The sequence below is a fragment of the Lissotriton vulgaris genome, chromosome 12 (genome assembly GCF_964263255.1).
Source record: "Lissotriton vulgaris chromosome 12, aLisVul1.2, whole genome shotgun sequence".
In the NCBI taxonomy this organism is placed as follows: Eukaryota; Metazoa; Chordata; class Amphibia; order Caudata; family Salamandridae; genus Lissotriton; species Lissotriton vulgaris.
The window spans coordinates 493,661,749-493,684,754 of record NC_141700.1 but is presented as its reverse complement, the minus strand read 5'-3'; the positions used below and the strand labels follow the sequence as shown (position 1 = coordinate 493,684,754).

The window sequence follows — 23,006 nt, the reverse complement described above, 5'->3', positions numbered from 1 at the left end:
TTAATCCCTCAACTTAAAACGTGCCACAGGGCGTCAGTGCTGCATCTTTGCGCCCAGTACTGGTTCTGAAAAGTAATTCTAACCGTACTTACCCATAACTTGAATTTCCTTCTATAGGATATAATTGAGCAAAACAGATAGTGGCTGGGTAACTCTTGCGCAACTACAACTAAATTAATATTCTCCTTATACGAAGGCTCAAGGGAACAGGGGAAAGCGACCACTTGCGTCCCCAAAGGAGTCCTCTGAAAACAGAGAATTCAGTAACAAAAGGTAAGTTGTCCCCGAGCACATATATGCCAATTCTTATATTATTCCAAGAGAAAAGATAGCCACAATCAAATGAATGTCCTTTCAAAGTTCATCAGATCAAATTCCTTTAATTTCCATTTCTTTTCTCTTCAAACATCAAAAGTCTTCATCTAGTTCAAACAGAAGGTAGCCAACACGTGTTTCGTCAGAGGGTTCAGTCACCCAAATGACTTCTTCAGGGCAAAAAGATCAATCCAAACAACAAATAGTATAGACCAATTCCAGAAGGCAATTGTTCCTCAATTATAAATTGGAACTCATTCCATTGTGTATATCTGAGTTCTTCATATAGGGTAATATGTAGTTTAGATCAAGGAGAGTACTCCTCACGTCTTCAGAAGGGGTTCCATTACAATCACCTATATATATATATATATATACACGCACACACTCATTCTTCAGTGCAGATTGCTATATAAATAATACATATTTAAATAGCGAACCAAACCACATTCACTGGATGATGTCATCAGTGATGTCATTTGAGATGTCATCAGTGATGTCATCAGTGATGTCATTGACCATGTCATGAATGATGTAATATGTGACATCCTCAGCAGTGGATTGCGAGCGTGCAAGTTATAGTTAGAACTATAACAGAGGAATTTCAATGGTTTTGTACGAGTGAATTGTCCAGCTAACTAGAACAGCCCTGAAACCTATGGGTTTTTGTCAGTGAATATATATATATATATATATATATATATATATATATATGTGTGTATATATATATATATATATATATTCCCCTATGGCTAAGATATATAGATGGCCTTTTCTTAATGTGGAGGGGGTCGGAGGAAGTCGCCATACAGTTTATCGAAAAATTGAATATTAACCATCTAAACCTTTAATTTACTGCTCATATGAGCAAGGAATCGGTTGTCTTTTTGGAAACGGAGGTCTTTATATCCAATGGCGCCGTGTCCACTAGACTTTATCGCAAGCCCACTGCGGGTAATTCACTGTTACATGCATCTAGTCACCACCCTAAGCACCTGATCCACAGCATCCCCTATGGGGAGATGCTCAGGATCAAGCGCATATGCGGCAGTGAAGATGAATGCAAATTAGCCCAGGAGGCATGTAAAAAGAGATTCCTTTTAAGAGGTTACAATGCATCGATTATAGACAAGGCCATTCATAAAACCAGAGACCTTAGCAGGGAACAGGCATTAACCCCAAAGGAAGTAACTCCAATTAGGGTTGAACCCCAGACATCCAAGGTCAGAGTCATCTTGACCTTTAATAAACAACATGGTGCTATTAGAAAAATCTTTAAGCGACATTGGGGTTTACTCCTAAGGGACCCAATAATTGGGGGGGATCTGACTCAGCACAATCGGTTGCCACAATTGACCTTTAGAAAAGCAAGGTCCATGGGGAATTGCCTCGTGAAAAGCAATCCTGAGATCAAATCACCTTCTAACTGGTTATCCAGGGGTTTTTCAAATGTCTAATTTGCAAAGCATGCAAACACGCAAAAAATGTAAAAACGTATAACACACCGTTTTTACCTCGACCAGTTAAAATAAGAAAAGGAATTACCTGCAAAACAGAATATGTTGTATAGGTTTTAGAATGTCCATGTGCACTACGATACGTGGGCAGCACAAAACTGCCCGTGCACAGAAGAGTTCTTCAGCATATTCGTGCAATTGTCAATAAAGATCAAGCATATCCTGTAGCGAGGCACTTCGAGGCAGTCCATGATGGCAACCCGACCCTTCTAAGCTACTTTGCCATTGATTGTATACCATTGTCCCGTAGAGGGGGCAATCGGGAAAGTGCACTTCGCACACTTGAGACCAAGCACATTTTAGAGCTAAATACTAAATCCCCTTTTGGAATGAATGCAACGGAGGATTTATATACATGTTTATGAATTGCTTGTAACCAAAGTGTGATTGTTGTTTTTAGCTCATATGAACTTTGACCGCGTAATACTTGTTCTCCATTTAGAAATTTTGATGAAACCGTGCACTTTAGAATTTTAACTTTATGATTTAATTTTGTTATTCACTTGGGTGTCACTTAAAATTGTTTAGTTTGTATTTTTCTCTATTTAGCTAATCCTCCCATTGCCTTTGGCTTAGGGGGCTCTTTTGCTAATAGTTCGGCCATTGCCCTTTTCTTTAAGCTTTATTTGGCCAGCTGTGCTGAGTAAATGGGGAAATGTTGAGAGATGCCCTTAATGATGGTTCTCTCAGACATTGAGACCTCTCTGATATCTATGTATACAGATTTGAGGTCTTATATGCCACACTTCGCCCAATTTTACCGCCTCTCAATGGTGGAATTAGTGTGTGTTTATTTATTAATTTTATAAATATTTCTATTCGAATATTTATGTTTTTAAACACAGATATATATTTATGAATTTATATCGATTTACCATGGTTATTTATTATAAATATCAAATTACTGACAAATGTTTGTTTATGCTGCTATACCATGTCGAAAAGACAAAATCGAATGTATTTTTAATATGCATTTATGCAGAGATTTAATGTGTATAGTCTGTCTTCCATCACTATGTTTGACATGACACAGCTGTTTGCAATTTTAATAACATTAGCACTTTAAAAAGGCGTTTCATTAACGTAATGCGTCATGCGATCAAGGTCCAGGTGGGACCGAAACGAGTCATGGCGGCTTTGATGCAGGGTGTTTGGAAATAAATTGGCACAAAGAACTTTTGGGTCCACGTGTTCATCTACTTGCTGGAAAAGCTTCTTGGTGAAGTACGAAAAAAAAAAAAAAAAAAATATATATATATATATATATACACACACACAAGTTACTTACCTTCGGTAACGATATATCTGTAAGAAACAGTAGTTACTATTAGATTCCTTACCTTAGAATATCCCCAGGCGTCAGACTGGATCCGTAAAATTTTACGTAGCAGTACCCCTGCGCGTCGGTAGGCGTCGTCTGCGGCTCCGCGTCTGTCGTCGGCATCGTTGGCGCAGGGATGACGTCGGAGTACTTAGACGCTGCCCTCGCGAGCTGACGTCAGTTCTTATACATAGCTTTTCCGCACCAGAAACTCATAGCCGTGATAAAAACCAACACTGGTGCCATGAAACTAGGGCCCTGAAAGGGGATGACCTTAACCCTAGATATCGGTACGCAGAACAGGGAGGATGGGTGGGGCGGTAAGGAATATAAAACTAACTACTGTTTCTTACAGATATATCGTTACCGAAGGTAAGTAACTTGTGCATCTGAAAGAAACAGATTCCTTACCTTAGAATAGATACCCCAGCAATACCAACCCCGGTGGTGGGTCTGCGAACCAATGATCACACCAGAAAGTCCTGGAGAACGGAACGGCCAAAAAAGCCATCTCTCCGGACTTGGCTGTGCCCCATGTTCCCGGAGTTGGCTGTCTTGCAAACGTGTGCAGCGAGGCCCACGTAGCTGCCTGATAGATGTCCAGCAAGGGGACTTCCCGACCCAGGGCAGTAGTAGCCGCCGTGGCCCGAGTAGAATGGGCCCTCAGCCCAACAGGAGGCTCCTTTTTAGCCAAGGAGTAGCATACCTTGATGCACAACACGACCCACCGAGAGATGGTCCGCTTGTGCACCGCCCGACCTTTCTTAGCGCCCACGTAACCAACAAAGAGTTGGTCATCCACCCAGAACTGGCGTGTGCGCTCCAAATAGAATGAGAGCGCACGTTTTGTGTCCAGACGGTGGAGCCTCTCTTCCTCTTTCGAGGGATGTGGAGGCGGAAAGAAGGTGGGCAAGGTGATGGACTGCCCGATGTGGAAGGCTGTGACTACCTTAGGCAGGAAAGAGGGTCGCGTTTGCAACACAACTTTGTTCAGATGGACGGAAAGGAGGTTTAGGGGAAAGAGCCTGGAGCTCACTCACCCTCCTGGCAGAGGTGATGGCAACCAGGAATGCAGTCTTGAGAGTAAGGAGACGAAGAGGACAGTTATGAAGTGGCTCGAAAGGAGCGCACATCAGTTAAGTCAGAACAAGGTTCAAGTCCAACTGAGGCATCACGAAAGGAACAGGAGTAAACATATGAGTGATGCCCTTCAAAAACCTATTTACAACTGGGGACTTTAACAAAGAGGACTGATCAGGGAGCCTTAAGAAGGCAGAAATGGCAGAGAGGTAGCCCTTGATAGTGCCCAGAGCAGAGCCCTGCTGGGCAAGAGAAGGAAGAAAGAGGAGAACCTCTGAAAGAGGGGCAGAAAGGGGATCTACAGCCTTTGCTGTGCACCATGCCACAAATTTGTTCCACCTGCAGGCGTATACCGATTTTGTGGAGGGATGCCTGGCTGCCAGAATCACATTACAGACTTTAGGAGGCAAGTAAAATGGCCTCAACTGCCGCCGCTCAATCTCCACGCATGTAAGTGGAGACTGGACAGGTTCGGGTGGAGGACCGTCCCCTGCTGCTGCGACAGAAGGTCCTCCTGAAGAGGCAGACGAATTGGGGGATTGACAGACATGCTGAGTAGCTCAGGATACCAGTATCTTCGTGCCCAGTCCGGAGCCACAAGGATAACTTGGGCCCGGTCGCGTCTGGTCTTTTTCAGACGCCATTCGTGATCCATCATGCACCAACGGCTGAGTTCGTCCGCCCTGGCGTCCAGGGAACCTGCCAGGTGTTGAACCACCAGGGTCACGCCCTGATGTTCCAGCCACTGCCAGAGGCGCAGAGCCTCCTGGCATAGGGTCCACGACCCCACCCCGCCCTGTTTTTTGCAGTACCACATGGGGGTGGTGTTGTCCGTGAACACCTGCACTACACTCCTCTGGACAGAGGGGAGGAATGCCTTCAGTGCAAGCCGGATCGCCCGCAGCTCCAGAAGGTTGATGTGGAGCCGGGACTCCGCCGGAGACCAGAGGCCTCTGATCTCTGCCTCTCCCATGTGGCCCCCCCAGCCCTGGAGGGACGCGTCCGTCACAACTAAGTGCTCCGGTTGGGGTAGAGAGAGGGATCTGCCGCTGACCCAATCGTGGTCCGTGAGCCACCACTGCAACTGTCTTGCAGTGCCCTCAGAGATCAAGAAATGGTCGGACAAGTTGCCCTGATGCTGAGCCCACTGAAACTTCAGGTCCCACTGCAGAGCCCGCATCCGCAACCTGGCATGATGCACAAGAAGGATGCAGGAGGCCATCAGCCCCAGGAGCCGCAGCGTCAACCTGACCGAGACTTGGGATAGCGGCTGAAAGATCGGAATCAGAGCCTGAATATCCCGAACTACCTGTTTGGGAGAATAAACACGAAACTGCGCCAAGTCTAGAACCGCTCCGATGAAGAGGCGCTTCTGAGAGGGACACAGGTGCGACTTCGGCACATTGATGGAGAACCCCAGCAGGTGCAGGAGGTTGGCTGTAGTCTGGAGGTGGCTGACGACTGTCTGGGGCGAGCCCGCCTTCAACAACCAGTCGTCGAGGTAGGGGAAGACTGAAACCCCTAACCTGCGCAGATGAGCTGCGACCACCACCATCACTTTCGTGAACACCCGTGGGGCGCTGGTAAGGTCGAAGGGGAGCACGGTAAACTGAAAGTGCTTGTGGCCTACCGTGAACCGCAGGTAACGCCGGCGGGCTGGCAGGACGGGGATGTGAAAATAAGCGTCCTGCAAGTCAAAAGCTACCATCCAGTCTCCCAGGTCCAGGGCAGCTAAGACCTAAGCCAAAGTCAGCATCTTGAACTTCTCCTTCCGGAAGAAGCCGTTGATGTTCCGCAGGTCCAAGATAGGGCGCAGGCCCCCTTTGCCCTTCTTGGGAACCAGAAAGTAGTGGGAGTAACAACTACACCCTACTTCTGGCCCAGGAACGAGCTCGATGGCCCCCATGGCCATGAGGGCCGTAACTTCCTCTCACAGAAGATTCAAGTGATCCCCCGACACGCGGTGGTACTGCGGTGGCATGGCTGGAGGGGTCGGCTCGAAGGGGAGGGGGGGGGGGGGGGAGTAGCCCCTTTAGACGATTTGCAGCACCCACCTGTCCGAAGTAAACTGGCGTCATGTGGGCCTGAAAGCTCGGACTAGGAAGGCTATGATGCGGATGCTGCGGGGGTGGATGTGGACTGGCCTCGCCGTTGTCCCCGGGCACCGCCACGGCGGTTACCACGTCCACCACCGCACTGGATGTTAGTTTGCGGAAAGTGGCTGGCAGGACGTGTGGGGGGCGCCCCTTCCTTGGCCACGAAAGGAGCGAAAGGCAGCAGGTTGCTGGCGCAGGGCCGACAGGCCCAAGGACTTGGCCATAGCCCTGGAGTCCTTAAAGTGCTCAAGCACACTGTCTGCCTTGTCGCCAAAGAGGCGACGGCCATCAAACAACATGTCCATAAGGGTGTTTTGGACATCAGCCGAAAAGTTGGCGGACCTCAGCCAGGCGTGGCGACGAATCGCCACCGTCGTTGCCATCGCTCTACCTAGCGAGTCAGTTGCATCCAGTCCACACCGGATAGAATACCGTGCCGCATCTCGACCCTCTGCAAGGGCTTGGGCGAGTTTAGTCCGGGCCTCCTCCGGACATTATGGCAGCACGGCCGCGAACGTATCCCACAGAGAGTGGGTATAACGGCCCAAGAGGCACGCATTGTTAACAGACCGCAACCCCAAACTCAGAGAGGAGAACATTTTCTTGCCATACTGTTCGTACCTCTTGGATTCTCGATCGGGGGGAGGCGTCGGGAATGCGGTCTGGGAGTTAAGAGGCCTGGATGACCAGGCTCTCGGGGTGGGGTGGGTGGACAGGAAGCAAGGGTCACCGGGCGGTGGCGTCTGGCCACGTTCCCATCTACAGGCGGACCAGTAGCGGGCCTGGACCAGGTGCCCAGAAGAACGTCAGATAAGGCCTCATTAAACTGCAGCAGAGGCTCCGGGGAGCTTGCCTGCGGTTTAAGGACCTCAGTGAGGAGGTTAGTCCACACGGCCGCGACGGGGAGTTCAAGGGATAAGGCCTTGGCCGCCTGCGTCAACACAACACTATAGGCATCCCCCCTCCTCCGTAGCCACGGTAGGGGGGGGGGGGGAGGGGGAGACAAAACCAGTGTCTGGCCAAGTGTCCAGACCACTGGCATCCCCAAGCTCACCTGCACAGTCCTGGGAAGGCCAGAGGGTCCTCAGACCCCTCCCAATCCTCCTCGCCACCCAACTCCTGATACTCGGGGTCAAAGGATGGGGCCGGGTCATAGAAGTAAAAGTCTCCTAGCGGCGTCGAATACGGCGCCGGACCCGAATCGAGGGTAGGACCGGGAACGGTGTCGTCCTGGGACAGCGCCGGCGAGGTCATAAGGTCGACCGGCGACGACCCGGATCCGGAGTCGGATCCGGCAGGGTCCTGCGGCGCCGGTCCCGAAGTCGCCGACGGGGCCGAAGCACCCAACGGCGCCGGGGCCGAAGCACCCGGCCCGCTTGGGGACCCAGTCGGGGCCACTGGGCCCGAAGGCCCAGCGGAACCCGGAGGAGCGAGCTCTGGCAGAGCCGCGTGGGTGGTGTCACCCCAACCCGCATCGCAAGAGCGTGGGGGGGGGGGGGAGATCAGAAGAGCGATGTCGCCTCTTCGACTTCTTGTGCTTCTTACCTGAGGACTTGGAGCCCAAGGAATGATGTTGACTCCCGGAGTTATGAGGACTCTGGCCCCGCGACCGGTCCCTCGACCTCCTTCCGGACCGGGGCCTCGAGCGACTTCCGGAGCTCGAGGCGCTTGCGGAACCACTCCCACCTAGCCTTCGACGTCAAGGCCCGGCAGTCGGGCCACAACTTGTCGTCGTGGTCGGGCCCCAGGAAATGAAGGCACCGGTGATGGGGGTCGGTAACCGACATCAGTCGGCTACAGTCGACGCAGGGTTTGAACCCGGGCATCTCTACCGGCACCGGAGTCGGTTGACTCGAAAAACAGATCAAAAAGATCCAAAAGTTTAGTCAAAAATTGACTGAAGGGTACCACTTTCTCCTGACCTGCGCTTGCTGGCGCGAAAAAAAGAAGAACTAACGTCAGCACGCAAGGGCGGCGTCTTAAGTACTCCGATGATGTCATCCCGGCGCTAACGACGCCGGATGCGGAGCCGCAGACGACACCTACCGACGCGCAGGGGTACTGCTACGCAAAATTTCCCGGATCCAGTCTAACGCCTGGGGATATTCTAAGGTAAGGAATCTAGTACTAACCGGTTTCTTTCAGAGATATATATATATATATATATATATATATATATATATATATATATATATATATATATATATATATATACATATATATATATATATATATGTGTGAGGTATGTTCGAGTTCCCAAAGCCGGCAAGCGCAGCGCGTATGGCCACACAAACAAACAGGAACCAGCGAGACCCAGGAAGGTGGAAGTTTTCTTTTATTTAATTTTTAGCCCAGCACCAGTCCGCCATGACGCGTTTCGGCTAGAGTTAGCCTTGATCACATGACGATATATATATATATATATATTTCTTCTCGTCTTCCCCCCGCCCCCCCCGGATGTATCACCCCGAAACTTTCAAGACTGGGGCTGACGTGAGTGAACAATTAGTTTTGAAACTTTTGTGAATATTCGTCAAACGGCGCCAAAGTTATTCTTAGAGGATCTTCGATTAAATGTCTTTTCAGCCAAGTACCAACTCTAAATGCTACTTTAAATTCCATCTTCGACATAAACAAATCTTTATCATACCTCATGCAATTTGCAAACTCCTGAAGAACTATTGTTATACGGGTTGGCACCCATCACATTTCTGTGTGATCTTCTCTGGATAACAAATAATTAACAATAATTCTGTTGGAACAAGCAAACATTCAAACTCCTTTCCCAGAATAGGCATAGTTGTTTTAAGACTATGGGGACTAGAAAGGTAATTAATACTCAGAGTTAGTACTACGCTCCTACCTCATGTTCAAAAAATCGGTCTTCAAGGGTTTTGTCACCTGGATTGCTGCCAGCGCCTTCGAAAAGCAGTTTATATTCCTGGAAAGAGAGAAAGGAACAATCAGGGAATCCACTTAACACAATTAGCACTCGAATCCAGCATTGGAGTTGAAAACATTTACCTGGCTAAACAATGCTCACTCAGGTGGTGAAAAGCAGTTCATTTTAATTACACAGAAACTTCAAGGACATATACAGAACCCCGACAAGTCTATTCTAAACTCTTTCCATTTTCCTTTTTAAATCACCTTTTTCTGTTTATTGCCCTTTGTACCTGCCCCGTTAAAGTAGGATAACTTCACTGGGTAACAGGGACTGCACCTTTAGCTAGACAGAAGCATGTTGTGCGTAAGACACAAGCTTGATTTACAAGGTGGCCATCTTCTAATGTACTCCTGCTCCAAAGGGCATTCGTGCCAGTTTCCATGCTTACATTGCCTTCACCGACCTACTTAAAGATACAACAAACTAGACAACAGATGCAGCCCTCTCTTTCAACAATGTGTCAGGGAACTAAAAAAACATAGTGCTAGTGTCATACCTCCATAAAATGTACAAGCACAGCAAGTTAGATAATCAGGTATATCACTGATCCCTTAATTAAGCACTCAATAAACTTAACCCGAAAACAAATTGATCTTACTAATCATTCAATAAAAATGTCCACAACCCTGGCAAGGACTATTCTTCACTCAAAACTTTCATTCTAACAAGTTCATAAACCACTTCCCACAAACCAAGCAAACTTCTGAACAAGCATTTGCAGTGCAATAGGTCTCGCATTTACGCAAGTTTAAGCTACTGGTATTGTAAATGACAATGCTTTTTATTTTTGTTTTAAAAACAAAAATAAAAGGCATTGTCATTTGCAATGTCAATAGCTCAAACTTGCGTGAATGCGAGACCTATTGCATTGAAAATGCTGGACTAGATTTATACTGCTAGGAAGTCCTTACAGAAGAAGACTCCTCCCTTCGATGAATCATGGGCACCCATGGGATGGGGGAGGGGGGGAGCAAGGAAATCTAGTGTGTAAAAAATACACTGAGGACAAACTGGTTCAGATGCTCTGTCCTTTACTCCCTGTGCAACTTTGCGTGTCTTCAGCTTTAAACCATATACTCCTGAATTAAATGTAATGAAGGAATCTGGGAGCAGGAGAGAGGGGGAGGCTGGTTGAACCGCGGGGAGTTGTATAACCGGGGAGCAGTGAAGAAATGCCCCCTGGTTCAGCCCCCCCCCCCCACCCCCCCTTCTCCCCGAAGGGTCAGGGATTTGTCTGGACCATGAACCTTAGAGGAGGCCACTCCCAGTGAGTGTAACCGGACTGGGGAGGGGTAATGAGGGGGGAGAGGGTAGGTAGGAAGTTACTGGGCAGTGGAGGGGACATTGGGCTGGTTCCACCCAGCCGTACATTTTCGGATAGGAATGTGGTCTTGGGGTGCAGGCATTTAACTGCAGGCGCCAGGAGGGGCCACTTTCTCCTGGCAATTCTGCGAGGAGAGGCGGTGCTGCTAGGTGAGGTGAGTTGTGTATCGATTTAGATTTCGTATGAATTTCCCGATTCATGCCCTTATATAGGTATATTTCACATTGCCCTTATATAGGCATAGAAATCCAGTCCTTATTTTGGCATTGCCCATGCTAACCAAATACAGGCATGGCTACTTACATCCATTCACCTACGTCACAACGAGTTCCTGAAAAACCAGACTCTTAAGCCTTTAGGACTTCCCTTGCTTGGATATGGATTTCCCCAAGAACTCATTTATTATGCATGAACATCTATTCCTTAGGGGTTCATTCATGAAGTTCTTATGCCAGACTCCTACGTCAAAACTGGCATTCCTAAACACCTTCAAGGTATAAATATACCTTCACTTGCTATGGCAAGGCACGGTGGTGCGGTTCGGCTACCTACTTGCACAACGCAGCTCGCCACAGCAAGTCCCGAAGAAAGTCATCTCCCCAACTGACCCACTGACCAGATGCTGTCATTCTCCTTGCTGAGAATCCAGCTCCAGTGTTTCTGACTCCCCTTGCAGAGTGTTAGAGAATCGAATAATGGGAAAGAGATACCATCCTCTCCTATTCTAAGGTATGGAGCTGATTAGACCTAGAGAAACTTTATGCAATTCTTGGCAAAACTAAACTAAACTATAGCTAAAACAGCACCTACGTCTTCCCTCGTACTAGACTTAGGTTAGGTACACTGAGGTAGGATTATTTTACAGGCACCAGTTGAGTATTTTAGCCTGTGTTATTTATGTATGTATTTTTATATATGTCATAGCAACAGACCATGCTATTACAGTATTATTTTATATTATTGTTTATGCTGTATGCATTATACTTCACATTCTGTCTTAGGATGGTAGCAGTTCATACCTCTAGCATGAGAAAGAAGACTGTTCAATAAACCCTTTTTTATTGAAACGCCCCGTCTATCTACTTCTATGCAACTCTGTAGAAACTAAGCATGCACGATTGACTGACTAAAAATGGTTATCTATTGTTTCCACGACTCTGAAGATATTGTTCCGACTCTAAGGGAAACAAAGTGGTCATGTTTATGCGGTTGTCAGAAACGAATCCCTTCTTGTTCATTCGAGAAAGTTTCTAGTGACCTCTGAGTTAGCTGGCACACACAAGTAATTACGTTTAATGTACTCGATAGAGACATGCTGACCTCAGTCCTATGTCAAAACTATAGTGTATATTATTCCAATGCGCAGAGCCGATCAAGGATTTAGGAACTACACGATGTGGCGCCCAACAGTTTGGTACTGCACTCATTTAAAACTAGATACTGAAGTAACTCAGTCGTGCTTTTCTCAGAGACCCCTTTACTCATAAAACTCCAATAGACGTCTGGAGTGGGTAAGGGATAATATCCGCCATAGCTGAGTAAGAAGAAAAATCCTATGTATTAGCTTTTTGGTTTGTTCAACGTTGAAGGCTACAGTGTTCCAAAATATTGCGCACCTTATCTTTGTTCCCTTGAAACTTGCTCTGCAATTTTCAGTAAACAATGTCCGACGAAGCCAACCACATCGAAAAAGGTGGAGCTACATGCGAGAACACCGAAGCAGGTTTTACCTTAACAGGTTTCCAAGAACCCGACGAGAATGCTGTAATCATTCCTCCAAATTTAAGGAGAGCCTTCGCTCTAAAACTTATAAAACATGGCCTAACATCAAGAGGTGGTAGAGCAGTATTTGTGATAGAGGCACATGAATATCACCAGACACATGTATTCTACTCATGGATAGTATTCCCTGAATCAAATACAGTAACACATACGTTTCACTTCTACAAAGAAGATGATTCACCAGAGGAATATATTCCTTTCGAGGATATTGAAATTTCACTCACATATCAGGAGCATGAGCTCTGGTTTAAAGGTGCCCTAAAACATTTAAATCACATTACCAGGCTCGGTCCACTAGGTAGACCAGGAGCAACATGGTCGGCCTTAGCCGGCTACATACCTGACCCTGACATTGGGGCAATGTCGGATGACGAATTACTTAGTAATATACAAAGATTAATAGAATTATACAGTGAAACCCCAACGGTCTGAAAATACTGAAAAGGTTTTTACTAAAAACACTCCTACATCTTCTAAAAAAAGTGAGAAAATAGCAAACAAACTTCCAAAGAGAAGCATTCTCATTCCCGAGGTAGGTCTCCTCGAAAGGAACCCTCTGAAAGGAGGTATAACCTCAGGAATAAGGGTAATTTGAGAAAACCTGACAGGTATCAAGATACTGATACACGTTCCTCTCGTACCTTTCAGATATCATCACAGACATCCGAAAGAAGAGGACGGTCGGACAACAAGGAAAAACGCGTGAAGTCCAAAGACGATCAATACGTTCAGAAAAGCAAATCAAAACCTCAATACACCAAAAAGAAGGTAGCAGGTCTAAAAATCAGACATCTTGGGGACACAGCTCAAGAACGGAGAATGGGCTCAGGCAATGCTGGACAGTGCAGCAGAAGTAACAATAGCTTGCCAGAACCTGAAGGGACTTCTGGAGACAGAGGACTTGAACGAGGACATTGAAGTTGAAACTGCAGATACCAGGGTTAGTACTCCACATAGGTTATATGAAATAACACTCCGGATGGAGGGAGACCTACCAAGAAAAGTGAAAGCACTCTTTTGGGAGCGACTTTCTAAGGGTTACGATATACTTCTGGCTGAACAAGACTGGCCACCAGAATTTGTCAGGGAGTGCCCACATGGCAAAGACATCATTAGGCTAGCCTTCTCTAACCATATTCCAATACATTTAAAATATACTTATGCCAGGAAAAGGGCAGTTGCCCAAGCCCCAGCATTATACAAAAATCATGTAAACTGGGATGAGGATTCTCCTCACAATAAAATCCAGTTGGAAAATCAACCAACTGCACAAAGGCAGTATCCAGTTAAGCAAGAAGCTAAAAAACAGGTCAGGGAGATCTTAGATCAACTTGAATATCAAGGGGTGATTGAAACATGCACCTCATCAATGAACAATCCTTTGTTTCCTGTCTCCAAACCAGACAATACATATTGTCTAGTATTCGATTACAGACATCTAAACTCTTGTTGCAAAACATTTGTAGTACAAAATGCACATATTACAGCATTAATAAATAACATTGTGGGTAAAAAATAAAAAAACACATTAGACATTTCAAATGGTTTCTTTTGTCAAAATATTGCACCTGAAAGTAGGTATTTGACCGCTTTCTCAATAGTGGGGACACAGCATCACTTCTGTCGTCTCACTCAAGGATTCAAGAATAGTCCTGGGTTATTCTCAGCAAGGGTAACAGAGTTACTACAAACTTATGATGACGAAGCATTGTCATACGTCAATGATATCAATCTGACAGACGATGACTTGATAGGCACTTGAACAGGGTGAACACCATTATACTGGGCTTTGCCTCTGAAGGGAACAAATTCAACTTTAAAAAATCAATTATTTCCCATCTCAACGTCCTTTTTCGAGGATATGAACAATCAAGTGAAGGCAAAAGCCTGGCAGCCAACTTTTTAGAAAAGTGCGCGCTGCTCCCACCTCCAAAAACGCGGAAGAATTTACAGTTGATTCTAGGTTTCCTGAATTTCAGAAGAACTTACATTCTAAACTAAGCAGAAAGGGTTAAACCTCTCTACGAATGAATCAACCTTGATTTTAAAAAAGTACATCGGACACAAAAACACACAAACATTTTGCGTTCACTCCAAATCAATCAATCAATCAATCAGAGAACTTGTAAAGTGCGCTACTTACCCGTGAGGGTCTCAAGGCGCTGAGGGGAGGGGGGTGCCGCTAATGCTCTAAGAGCCAGGTCTTGAGGAGTCTTCTGAAGGCGAGTAGGTCTGGGTCTGCCGTAGGTGGGTAGGGAGGGTGTTCCAGGTCTTGGTGGTGAGGTAGGACGAGGCTGGCGGAGCGGAGCTGGCGGGTGGGGTTGTAGAAGCTGAGTCTGCTGTTCAGGTAGGCTGGTTCGGCGTTGTGGAGTGCTTTGTGTGTGTGGGTGAGGAGCTTGAAGGTGATCCTCTTGTTGACGGGGAGCCAGTGTAGGTCTCCCAGGTGGGGGGCGATGTGGCTGCGGTGGGGGACGTTGACGATCAGTCGGGCGGAGGCGTTTTAGACGCGTTTTAGTTGTCGTAGGTGTTTGCCCGGGATTCCTGCATAGAGTGCGTTGCCGTAGTCCTGTCTGCTGCTGACGAGGACCTGGGTCACGTTCTTCTTGTTTCGGTCGGGATCCACTTGTAGATCCTGCGGAGCGTGCTGAGGGTGTTGTAGCAGGAGGAGGAGACGGCGTTGACCTACTTAGACATGGAGTGGGAAGAGTAGAGGATGAATCTTAGGTTGCGTGCATGGTCGGTGGGTGTTGGTGCTGTTCCCAGTGTGGTCGACCACCAGGAGTCGTCCCAGGCTGAGGGGGTGGGACCGAGGATGAGGACCTCCGTCTTGTCCGAGTTCAGTTTCAGATGGCTGCTCCTCATCCAGTCGGCGACGGCCTTCATTCCCTCGTGGAGGTTTGTTTTGGTGGTGTGTGGGTCCTTGGTGAGGGAAAGGATGAGCTGGGTGTCGTCAGCATAGGAGATGATGTTGAGGTCGTGATGACGGACCACTTGTGCGAGGGGGGCCATGTAGACGTTGAACAGGGTCGGGCTGAGGGATGAGCCCTGGGGGACGCTGCAGATGATGTCGGTGGCTTCGGATCCAAACAGACATGTTAGCAACTAAACATTTACAAACACGCGTAAACGTATGCAACTTAGTGATCCTAATCATTCCGGGTCAATGCGGAGTCACCTACTTAACTTTTAACAAAGGTGAGAAAGAACCAATTGCATACAAATCACATTTGTACACGAAAGCAGAAATGAAATTCACTTCTACAGAAAAAATTCTGACAGCAGTTCAAACCGCTGTAGCAAAAGAAAGAGCCCTAGCACAGGGGAAAAGGTTTATGATCCTAACTCCTGTACCTGCCTTAGAGGCAGTGACAAAAGTGAGCATTCCAAATGATAGAGCTTTACATACGAGATGGATACAATGGGTTAATTCTCTTGCTGCAACTGATGTTGAATACGTTTTTGATCCTTATTTGAAAACACAAGCATTCCTGCAATACGAACAAGAATGTCCCTCTGCCTACTGAAATTCTGCCTCTAGACCAGTATGAATGTATAATTCATACTGATGGATCAGCACAACCCGCTACAGGGGTAAACAAGCTTATAGTGCTGCATGCGCGATCGTTAAAGGTCGTAGGCGCGATGGCAAATTTAGACCTATGGTCACAAAAACGCAATCTTTAGGAGGTTGTACAGCTCAGCAAGCTGAACTACAAGCATTCATAATTGCACTTGAAAATACAGATCGCGAATTACCCACACCAATAGTGTGCAATTCTTTCTACTGTGTACAATTATATAATGAATATTTATAGAACTGGCTTTAAAACAGGTTCAAAGATGCGAAAGGTGGCACAATCAAGCATAAAACGCTCTGCGAACAACTAGTTCAGTTGCGAAACGGACAACAGAACACTCACATGATACACACGCTGAGTCATCAACGTGATGGCGTTCACGCGTAAGGGAATTCATTGGCTGATGAAGCCGCAACGGGAGCTGTGCAATCGGCTTCCGTAGCTGCAATCACTCGTTCATAAACTAAAATAGACAAAGAAATAATACTGGCTGTCAATGCTACAAGCAAAGGCAGCAGTGCAGCGTTACCTAAAAGGTTTCCACTCAAATACTCATACATAATTGATGCAAACAGCATTCTGTTTGCTCGAATGCCTTGAGTGGGGGATAGAGTAATTCCAAACAGGGAAAGAAGAGCAGCTTTGATTTACGTAGCACATCTGGGAGGGGGTCTGATACATCAGGGGATCTCTAAAACAATATTAACTGTAAAAGAGATGCGCTGGTTGCCAGGAATGAATGCACACATTCACATGTTTGTCGTTGACTGCAAGATATCGCAGTACAGAACGCTGCCAGATACCAGACTATGGCATAGCAAGCCCAGTACAGACACCATTGTTAGACAGCATTAGACTATCTCATCGTGAACAAAGACTTGTCACCAGTGAACATCACAGCTGTTCCTATACCTGATGGTATAGCTTGGGACAAAACAGAATATGACATTTTTGGCCTGTCGTAGCTGTTGAAGATTCCACACTTATTCAAGATTTCATTAAGTGACTTTATTACCTCCCGGTACCTTTTCTAATGATTGTGACTTCGAGACTGTTAATATTATGTCTGATCTAGTGGTGTCTGCCGTAATCACAAATCATGAATATTTAGAAGGTTCATCAGACTTTGAACAAATGCATTGTTATAACCATTATGGTAATCATTTATTGCACAAATCTGCAATGCCTAGAAATGTATATATGTATAACCAACGGGAACATTGTCCTACACCTCCAAAGGGTAGCTCTAAAACCTTTGCGAATAAGTTGCCATATTTTTCAGGGTTCAATGTATCAAATGCAGAAACATTTTACTTTAGAACTGTGAACAGAACAGGAATTAAAAGTATGTTAACCAATACAAAACAGATTTATTCTGCAGCCTTTTATGCCCAACTGTCTAGACGGTGTTACGACTTTTGGAAAGACAACACTGAGATGAAAACTTTCTGGGGTTCAAAGGTTGGCAAGTGCAGGGGGTAGGAGCTTTGTTTAGAGCCTGTATCATCCCTGAGCAAATTATGTTTTTGAATGACACTGTTCATCAGACGTCTTGCCTTGGGTTAGCCAAGATCAAGGACATGAAGACACCGACCATACCAATACCTGCGAGTAATAGCTCTACATCGGGGGGGGGGGGGGGTTGGGGTCGACGTACATAATATTTTGCATCACAACAGATCAGATCCAGATTGGAACAAATGGTTGCTCTGGCCCATAGACACAAACAGCTGTTAAGATCAATTCCTTAACAAAACTGAAGGTTTCAAAGTCAATAGACCGGACCCAAGAAATGTTCAAAGACAGCATCCTGGGGTGATAACATACAGTGTAGGGAAACTATGCCTTGATTGGGCACAGAGAACTACACTACAGGATATAAAGCAACACTTATATTTACTTAAAGTTGGTGCAGACCATAGGGAATTCTTGTTAGGACCAAGAAAACCGCGTCAAAAAAGTTTCATATAGTCAGGTATACATGCTGCATATAACTAAATATGGAAGATTACGCAAGCAGAGACTGCAGAACAAATACGAGAAATTGATTGTATTAATTTAGAGAACTCTCTCTCTGTAGTAGACAATGGGTTAATGCCTGTCGTCCAGGATATATTCATTGGACAGCATTGTGTCTTCTGCCATGGACATCATGGAACAGGACTTGGTCATGTTGCAACATGGGTCGGTCTCAGCTACGTTCTATCATGTTATTAGGATGGACGCTCCAAAACATGCGTTGAAGCTATGTGCCTTGGCGTTTAATCAATACTACGTCACTGTTTTCAGAATTCAATTTCACTGATAAACAAATCAAACTGGCACAAAGGGGAGTAGACTAAACGGTGCTGAGCATTGAAAAACTGGAAAGATTACCATTCACAGTGGCAGAAAAAACTGCTACTGAGTGGATAATACATGGAACAATCACTCTGCGGGTTCCGATTTTCCATTTTCAGTATTGCCTAAAACACATACCAGCAGGCAGATATGAAAGGTTGGGTAAAGAAGACATAGGCTTTCCTGTTTTCTGTTTTTATTTTTGGTAAATTCTGGTGGGGTTTTTTCAGTGTTTTCAAGTGATTTCAATACCTTAAAATAACTGGTTATCGGTGGTTACACATTTTCGCACCATTAAAAACAACAGAAACAGTGTTTTCCGGTGTTTCGGAATGTTTTGGTTTTAATATTGCTTGCTTTATGCACTGATAGCGCATGGTACATAGACAGCGTACGTATAGTGTACATGAGGTCCAAATTGTTTTTGCAAATGTAACTTATTGTAGTAAACCATACACTACTTCTTCAGTGAGTGCCCATACTGGTGCACTTGAAGATTGCAATTCAGGAGGCAGGTTCTGTAACATTTATGTTGAACTGGCCACTTTTTCCCTCAGAGTTATTGGAGTGGTCAAAAATGAAGCAGCACTTTTTAAACTACGGAGGAAATTACCCTTTAGGGAAAGGATTTGGAACTTGTACAGAGTACCACCGTCAGGCTTCATTGACTTCAAATGCGATGGTTGGTGAAGGGACATTTATGTGCATCATTGCAAACCATTTCTCATACATTGTAAAATAAAAGTTGATGAATTACTCTTCAACATTGCTTTGCTTACCAAGTGGCAAATACTTTAACATGGAACATTTTGCAGTGCCAAAGTCACTAAGGTGTCACCTATCCTACTCAAGGAGATGGTTCACATCCACACCAATTATGCTGAACACTTGGCAGACCAGGATGTTTTCAGACTCTAGTTTTTCATTATGTCCACTACAGCAGTTATGTTTTTCTGTAAGAATGCAGTGGAGTGTACTTTTTTCGCATAAATATGCAACCAAAGATCCTCACATTTCTTGCCTTTGGCATCATCACTCAGCAAAACCTCTGTAAACGGGTGCCACATGGATAATATAGCATTCATAGCCTTTTGGACTGAGAACCGCCATCTAAGTGACACAGTTGGGATGACTCTTTCTTTGATGCCACACAAAGCACAAAATGAGAAATATTTGCATTTTAGATCCTGTGCATAAGAAAACAGGGCACAAGAATGGACTAAAAAGTCAATAGCATTCTTCATTAACTCTGAAGATTGTAAAGATGCTTTCAGCATACCATCTAATGGGCAAGGATCTCTTGCAGGAAAGAACTTCAGCTCAGGTTTCAGTTTTGACAGGTCATCACACAACTCTTTCACATACGTAGCTGAATCACTGCAGATACAAATAATATCACTCCAATCTTTGTTGAACTTGGAAAGAACCTTTTTGCATTCCATGACTTCCAAACGTCTGGTGTCATGTTTTCACACTTATCCCAGATGCTTGGTGATAATGCTGTTTTCACATATACTTGTCACTATACCTTGCATTCAATGTTTAAAGCCTGAGGTGTTGGCAATTCACCTACTATAAATGCTGACTCATTAGAAACTGGGGACTGATGTTTCAAGGGTTTTCACCCAACATCTGTGGGTAAATGTGATGACACATATTGGGAAAGATTCCCAACCATTTTACTGATCAGTAAAAGAATTAAACACAGCCACAATATCAAATATGATTTTGAAATTTCCTGATTCTCTACAGTGTATACAATAATTAAATAAGACCTAAAACATGCTTCGAAACCCTGTATCTTTAGGCCAAAGACCACAAAACTGAAAAAAGCAAAAGGAAGAAGAAACAATATAAAGCAGAATAATGTTAGCACAGGCTTACTTGCTGCAAGCTTGTGTAACAAAGTTACATTGTATTGGCCCCTTCTGGAAGCAAAAAATGACTCTTTCACTCTCTTTTTTTATTTCTTTGAATGGCATTTAGTTTGTGGTTGTGCAGGTGTTTTTTCAGTGTTTATATGTTTTCACTGGTGAGGACTATTTCTCTTTCAGTGGTGTTTTCTCAGTTATTATAGGTTTAAACCTAAAACCGGACAGCCTAAGAATACATCAAGACATCCTGGGATTTACCATACACGCACAGATGTTGGAGTGGGGGGGCGTGAAGTGTATCTTAGCGGTTCAAACTGTGAAAATGCACTAAGTGGTTCTCTCCTTTGCCAGGGTATTAATTTACATGGGGCCTGCGATAGTTCCTCTAACAACTTATCCTGTCACCTGCAAGGTTCACCAGCTGCAGTGATTGATCCAATTTTTGGACAACTTTCAAATGGAAGTTACCTCATGTTGAATGATCACGGTTGCCAGGTATTCAATATCTAGTAACTGTGTCATCCAGGGTCACTTGCTGTATGCAAGTATTGTTTTCACAAACTAGGAAAGCCAGGGAGTCACCTTTATGCCCTTCACTGAACATCTCTTCTATACAAATTGATACTCTAAGCAGAACAAAAGCCATTCTTTTGCAAAAAACTGTGCCACTGACCTCGACCAAAGACCTATGATCTACAAGTCGCAAGGACTTCTGCCAAGATACATGCCCTTTTGAACACAAACTGCCCTATACATTTCTCAGAAATGATAAGTCGTATCTTAAACATGTCTGATACGAGCGGTATTGTACATGTATTTAAGACCGTGTTTTCCGGACTGTTAACACCTTTTCAAGCAGTCCTCGGAATCATTCCAAACTTCGTGCACTCTGTATTTGGCGGACTGCCACTCCTTTTGGGACTCGTTGCAGGTATCCTGTTTATTCCTACTGCTACGATATGGCAAGCCAAATCACCAGCGACACCCAATTCGCAGTGGAGAGAGCTCTGCAGGAGATGAAGTGTCATGAGCGCATCGTTCAAATTTTGGGTTTACCTAGTCTACGAGAATTAAATACCACATCGTTTCTGTCATTCAGACCAATCTGGCAAGATTGCTTCTTGCCTGTTCTACGCTGCCTGCTATGCAGTGAAGAATGCATGCTAGACATCTGTGTAATACTCCCATCAGTCATGCCAATGTATGTTGATATTCTGCTGGACCCCGTAACGGCCCATGCTCTGTGTTGTCCCCAGCAGCCACCAATCCTGATGACGGCATTAATTGAGATCTCACAGACGCAAATTGCAACTGCTGAGGTACGAGAGGAATCAACAGGCGCGCATATAACATCTGATTCGAACATTGCTAATGCGACCAATGCTGTAAGCCATAGTTCACATCTGTGTGCAGTTAATCTTCTAAACAAAGTAATCCAACATGGTAGATGACTTTTTGACTACATACATAGAAGATGTCATGTTTTCTCCAAGCCCTAACACTGAATTTTGATTTTTGCACACAGTGTACTGAGAGTCTCTGAATTTGACCTTCATTTTTTTAAACAAGACACTAATTTTGGAACTTTTTTCCTATGATTAATTTTTTTTCTCCAAATTTGTATTTTTGATTTTTTTGCACAAGAAATCTGCATACAGTAGAACTATTCTCAGAGAACAAGAATTCTTTGAATACTTCTAGAGACAATATATGACCATGTCCACATACAAACAGTTTTATGTAATCTGACATGAAATGGTTTTGGTCTTTTTTCTTCTGTATTTACGAGCCATTTCATGAATGTTTATTTTTCGTGATTCATTCAGTTAGCATTCAAAATGTCAACATGTGCTTAGAATGAATCCTTGCTTCAATGTGGACAGCACCAATGCAATTTATGCTTACAACTAGTTTGGATACATTATTCAGTTCGATTCAGTTCAAAAAAGTCTTTATTCATCATAAAACACAGGTACATCCAAAATTTAAAATTAACAAAAATATATCATGAATTAATTGGGAAATATTGTACAAAATTCTTAAACCAAGTATCACCATGTATTATTAAATAAATGTATATGCATAATAAAACAACATCTTAAAATGTGATATGAATAATTTAAATAGTTTAATAACTTTGTGCTGACTTAATTATCAAATAACGAGTACTTAAAAGGGAATAGATCTACCTTCAATTACAGGGCGGGACAAAGCTCAGGCACATATAGGCCGTAGCCCAACTGAGCTTTTTATACTAGTTTGCCCTCCCCTTATTACTACGAATTTCCCATGCCCAACTTAGAAACTTAGTCACACCAATCACTATAAGGGCAGTGGTGTCTGATTTTAAAATTCTCCTCGCAACCAATGCCGATCTAGTGTTCATAGTCTTGCATAGTGGCTTAAGCCATTTTGACCTAGGCAGGTGATATGCAGGACAGACAAATAGAAAATGATCTATGCTCTCAATGTGGTCCTGACAAAAAATACACTTGTCACACCTGGGATACATTATAATGTGTTTGAAACATGCTTTTAGCACTTCAATGGATATGTTTAGAATTTAGTAACATTGTACATATGAAAGGGGAGTGGGTGTTGTGTATTGATTTAGATTCTATATGAATTTCCTGATTCATGCCCTTATATATGTATATTTCACATTGCCCCTATATAGGCATAGAAATCCAGTCCCTATTTAGGCATTGTTCATGCACATCCGTTCATCTACGTCACAACGAGTTCCTGGAAAACCAGACTCTTAAGCCTTTAGGACTTCTCCTTGCTTGGATATTGATTTCTCAAAGAACTCATTTACTATGCATGAACATT

General features: G+C 44.6%; 1 protein-coding gene across 1 annotated transcript in view; it reads right to left on the bottom strand.

The window, feature by feature from the left end:
• The window catches only part of ATP6V0D1 (ATPase H+ transporting V0 subunit d1), a 368,906-nt gene that overhangs the window by 86,046 nt on the left and 259,854 nt on the right, over nucleotides 1-23,006 (bottom strand). Inside the window, exon 7 of the mRNA XM_086945246.1 lies at nucleotides 9,193-9,270. Within this exon, the coding sequence (XP_086801372.1) occupies nucleotides 9,193-9,270 (78 nt within the window). The remainder of the gene's footprint in view (nucleotides 1-9,192; nucleotides 9,271-23,006) is intronic.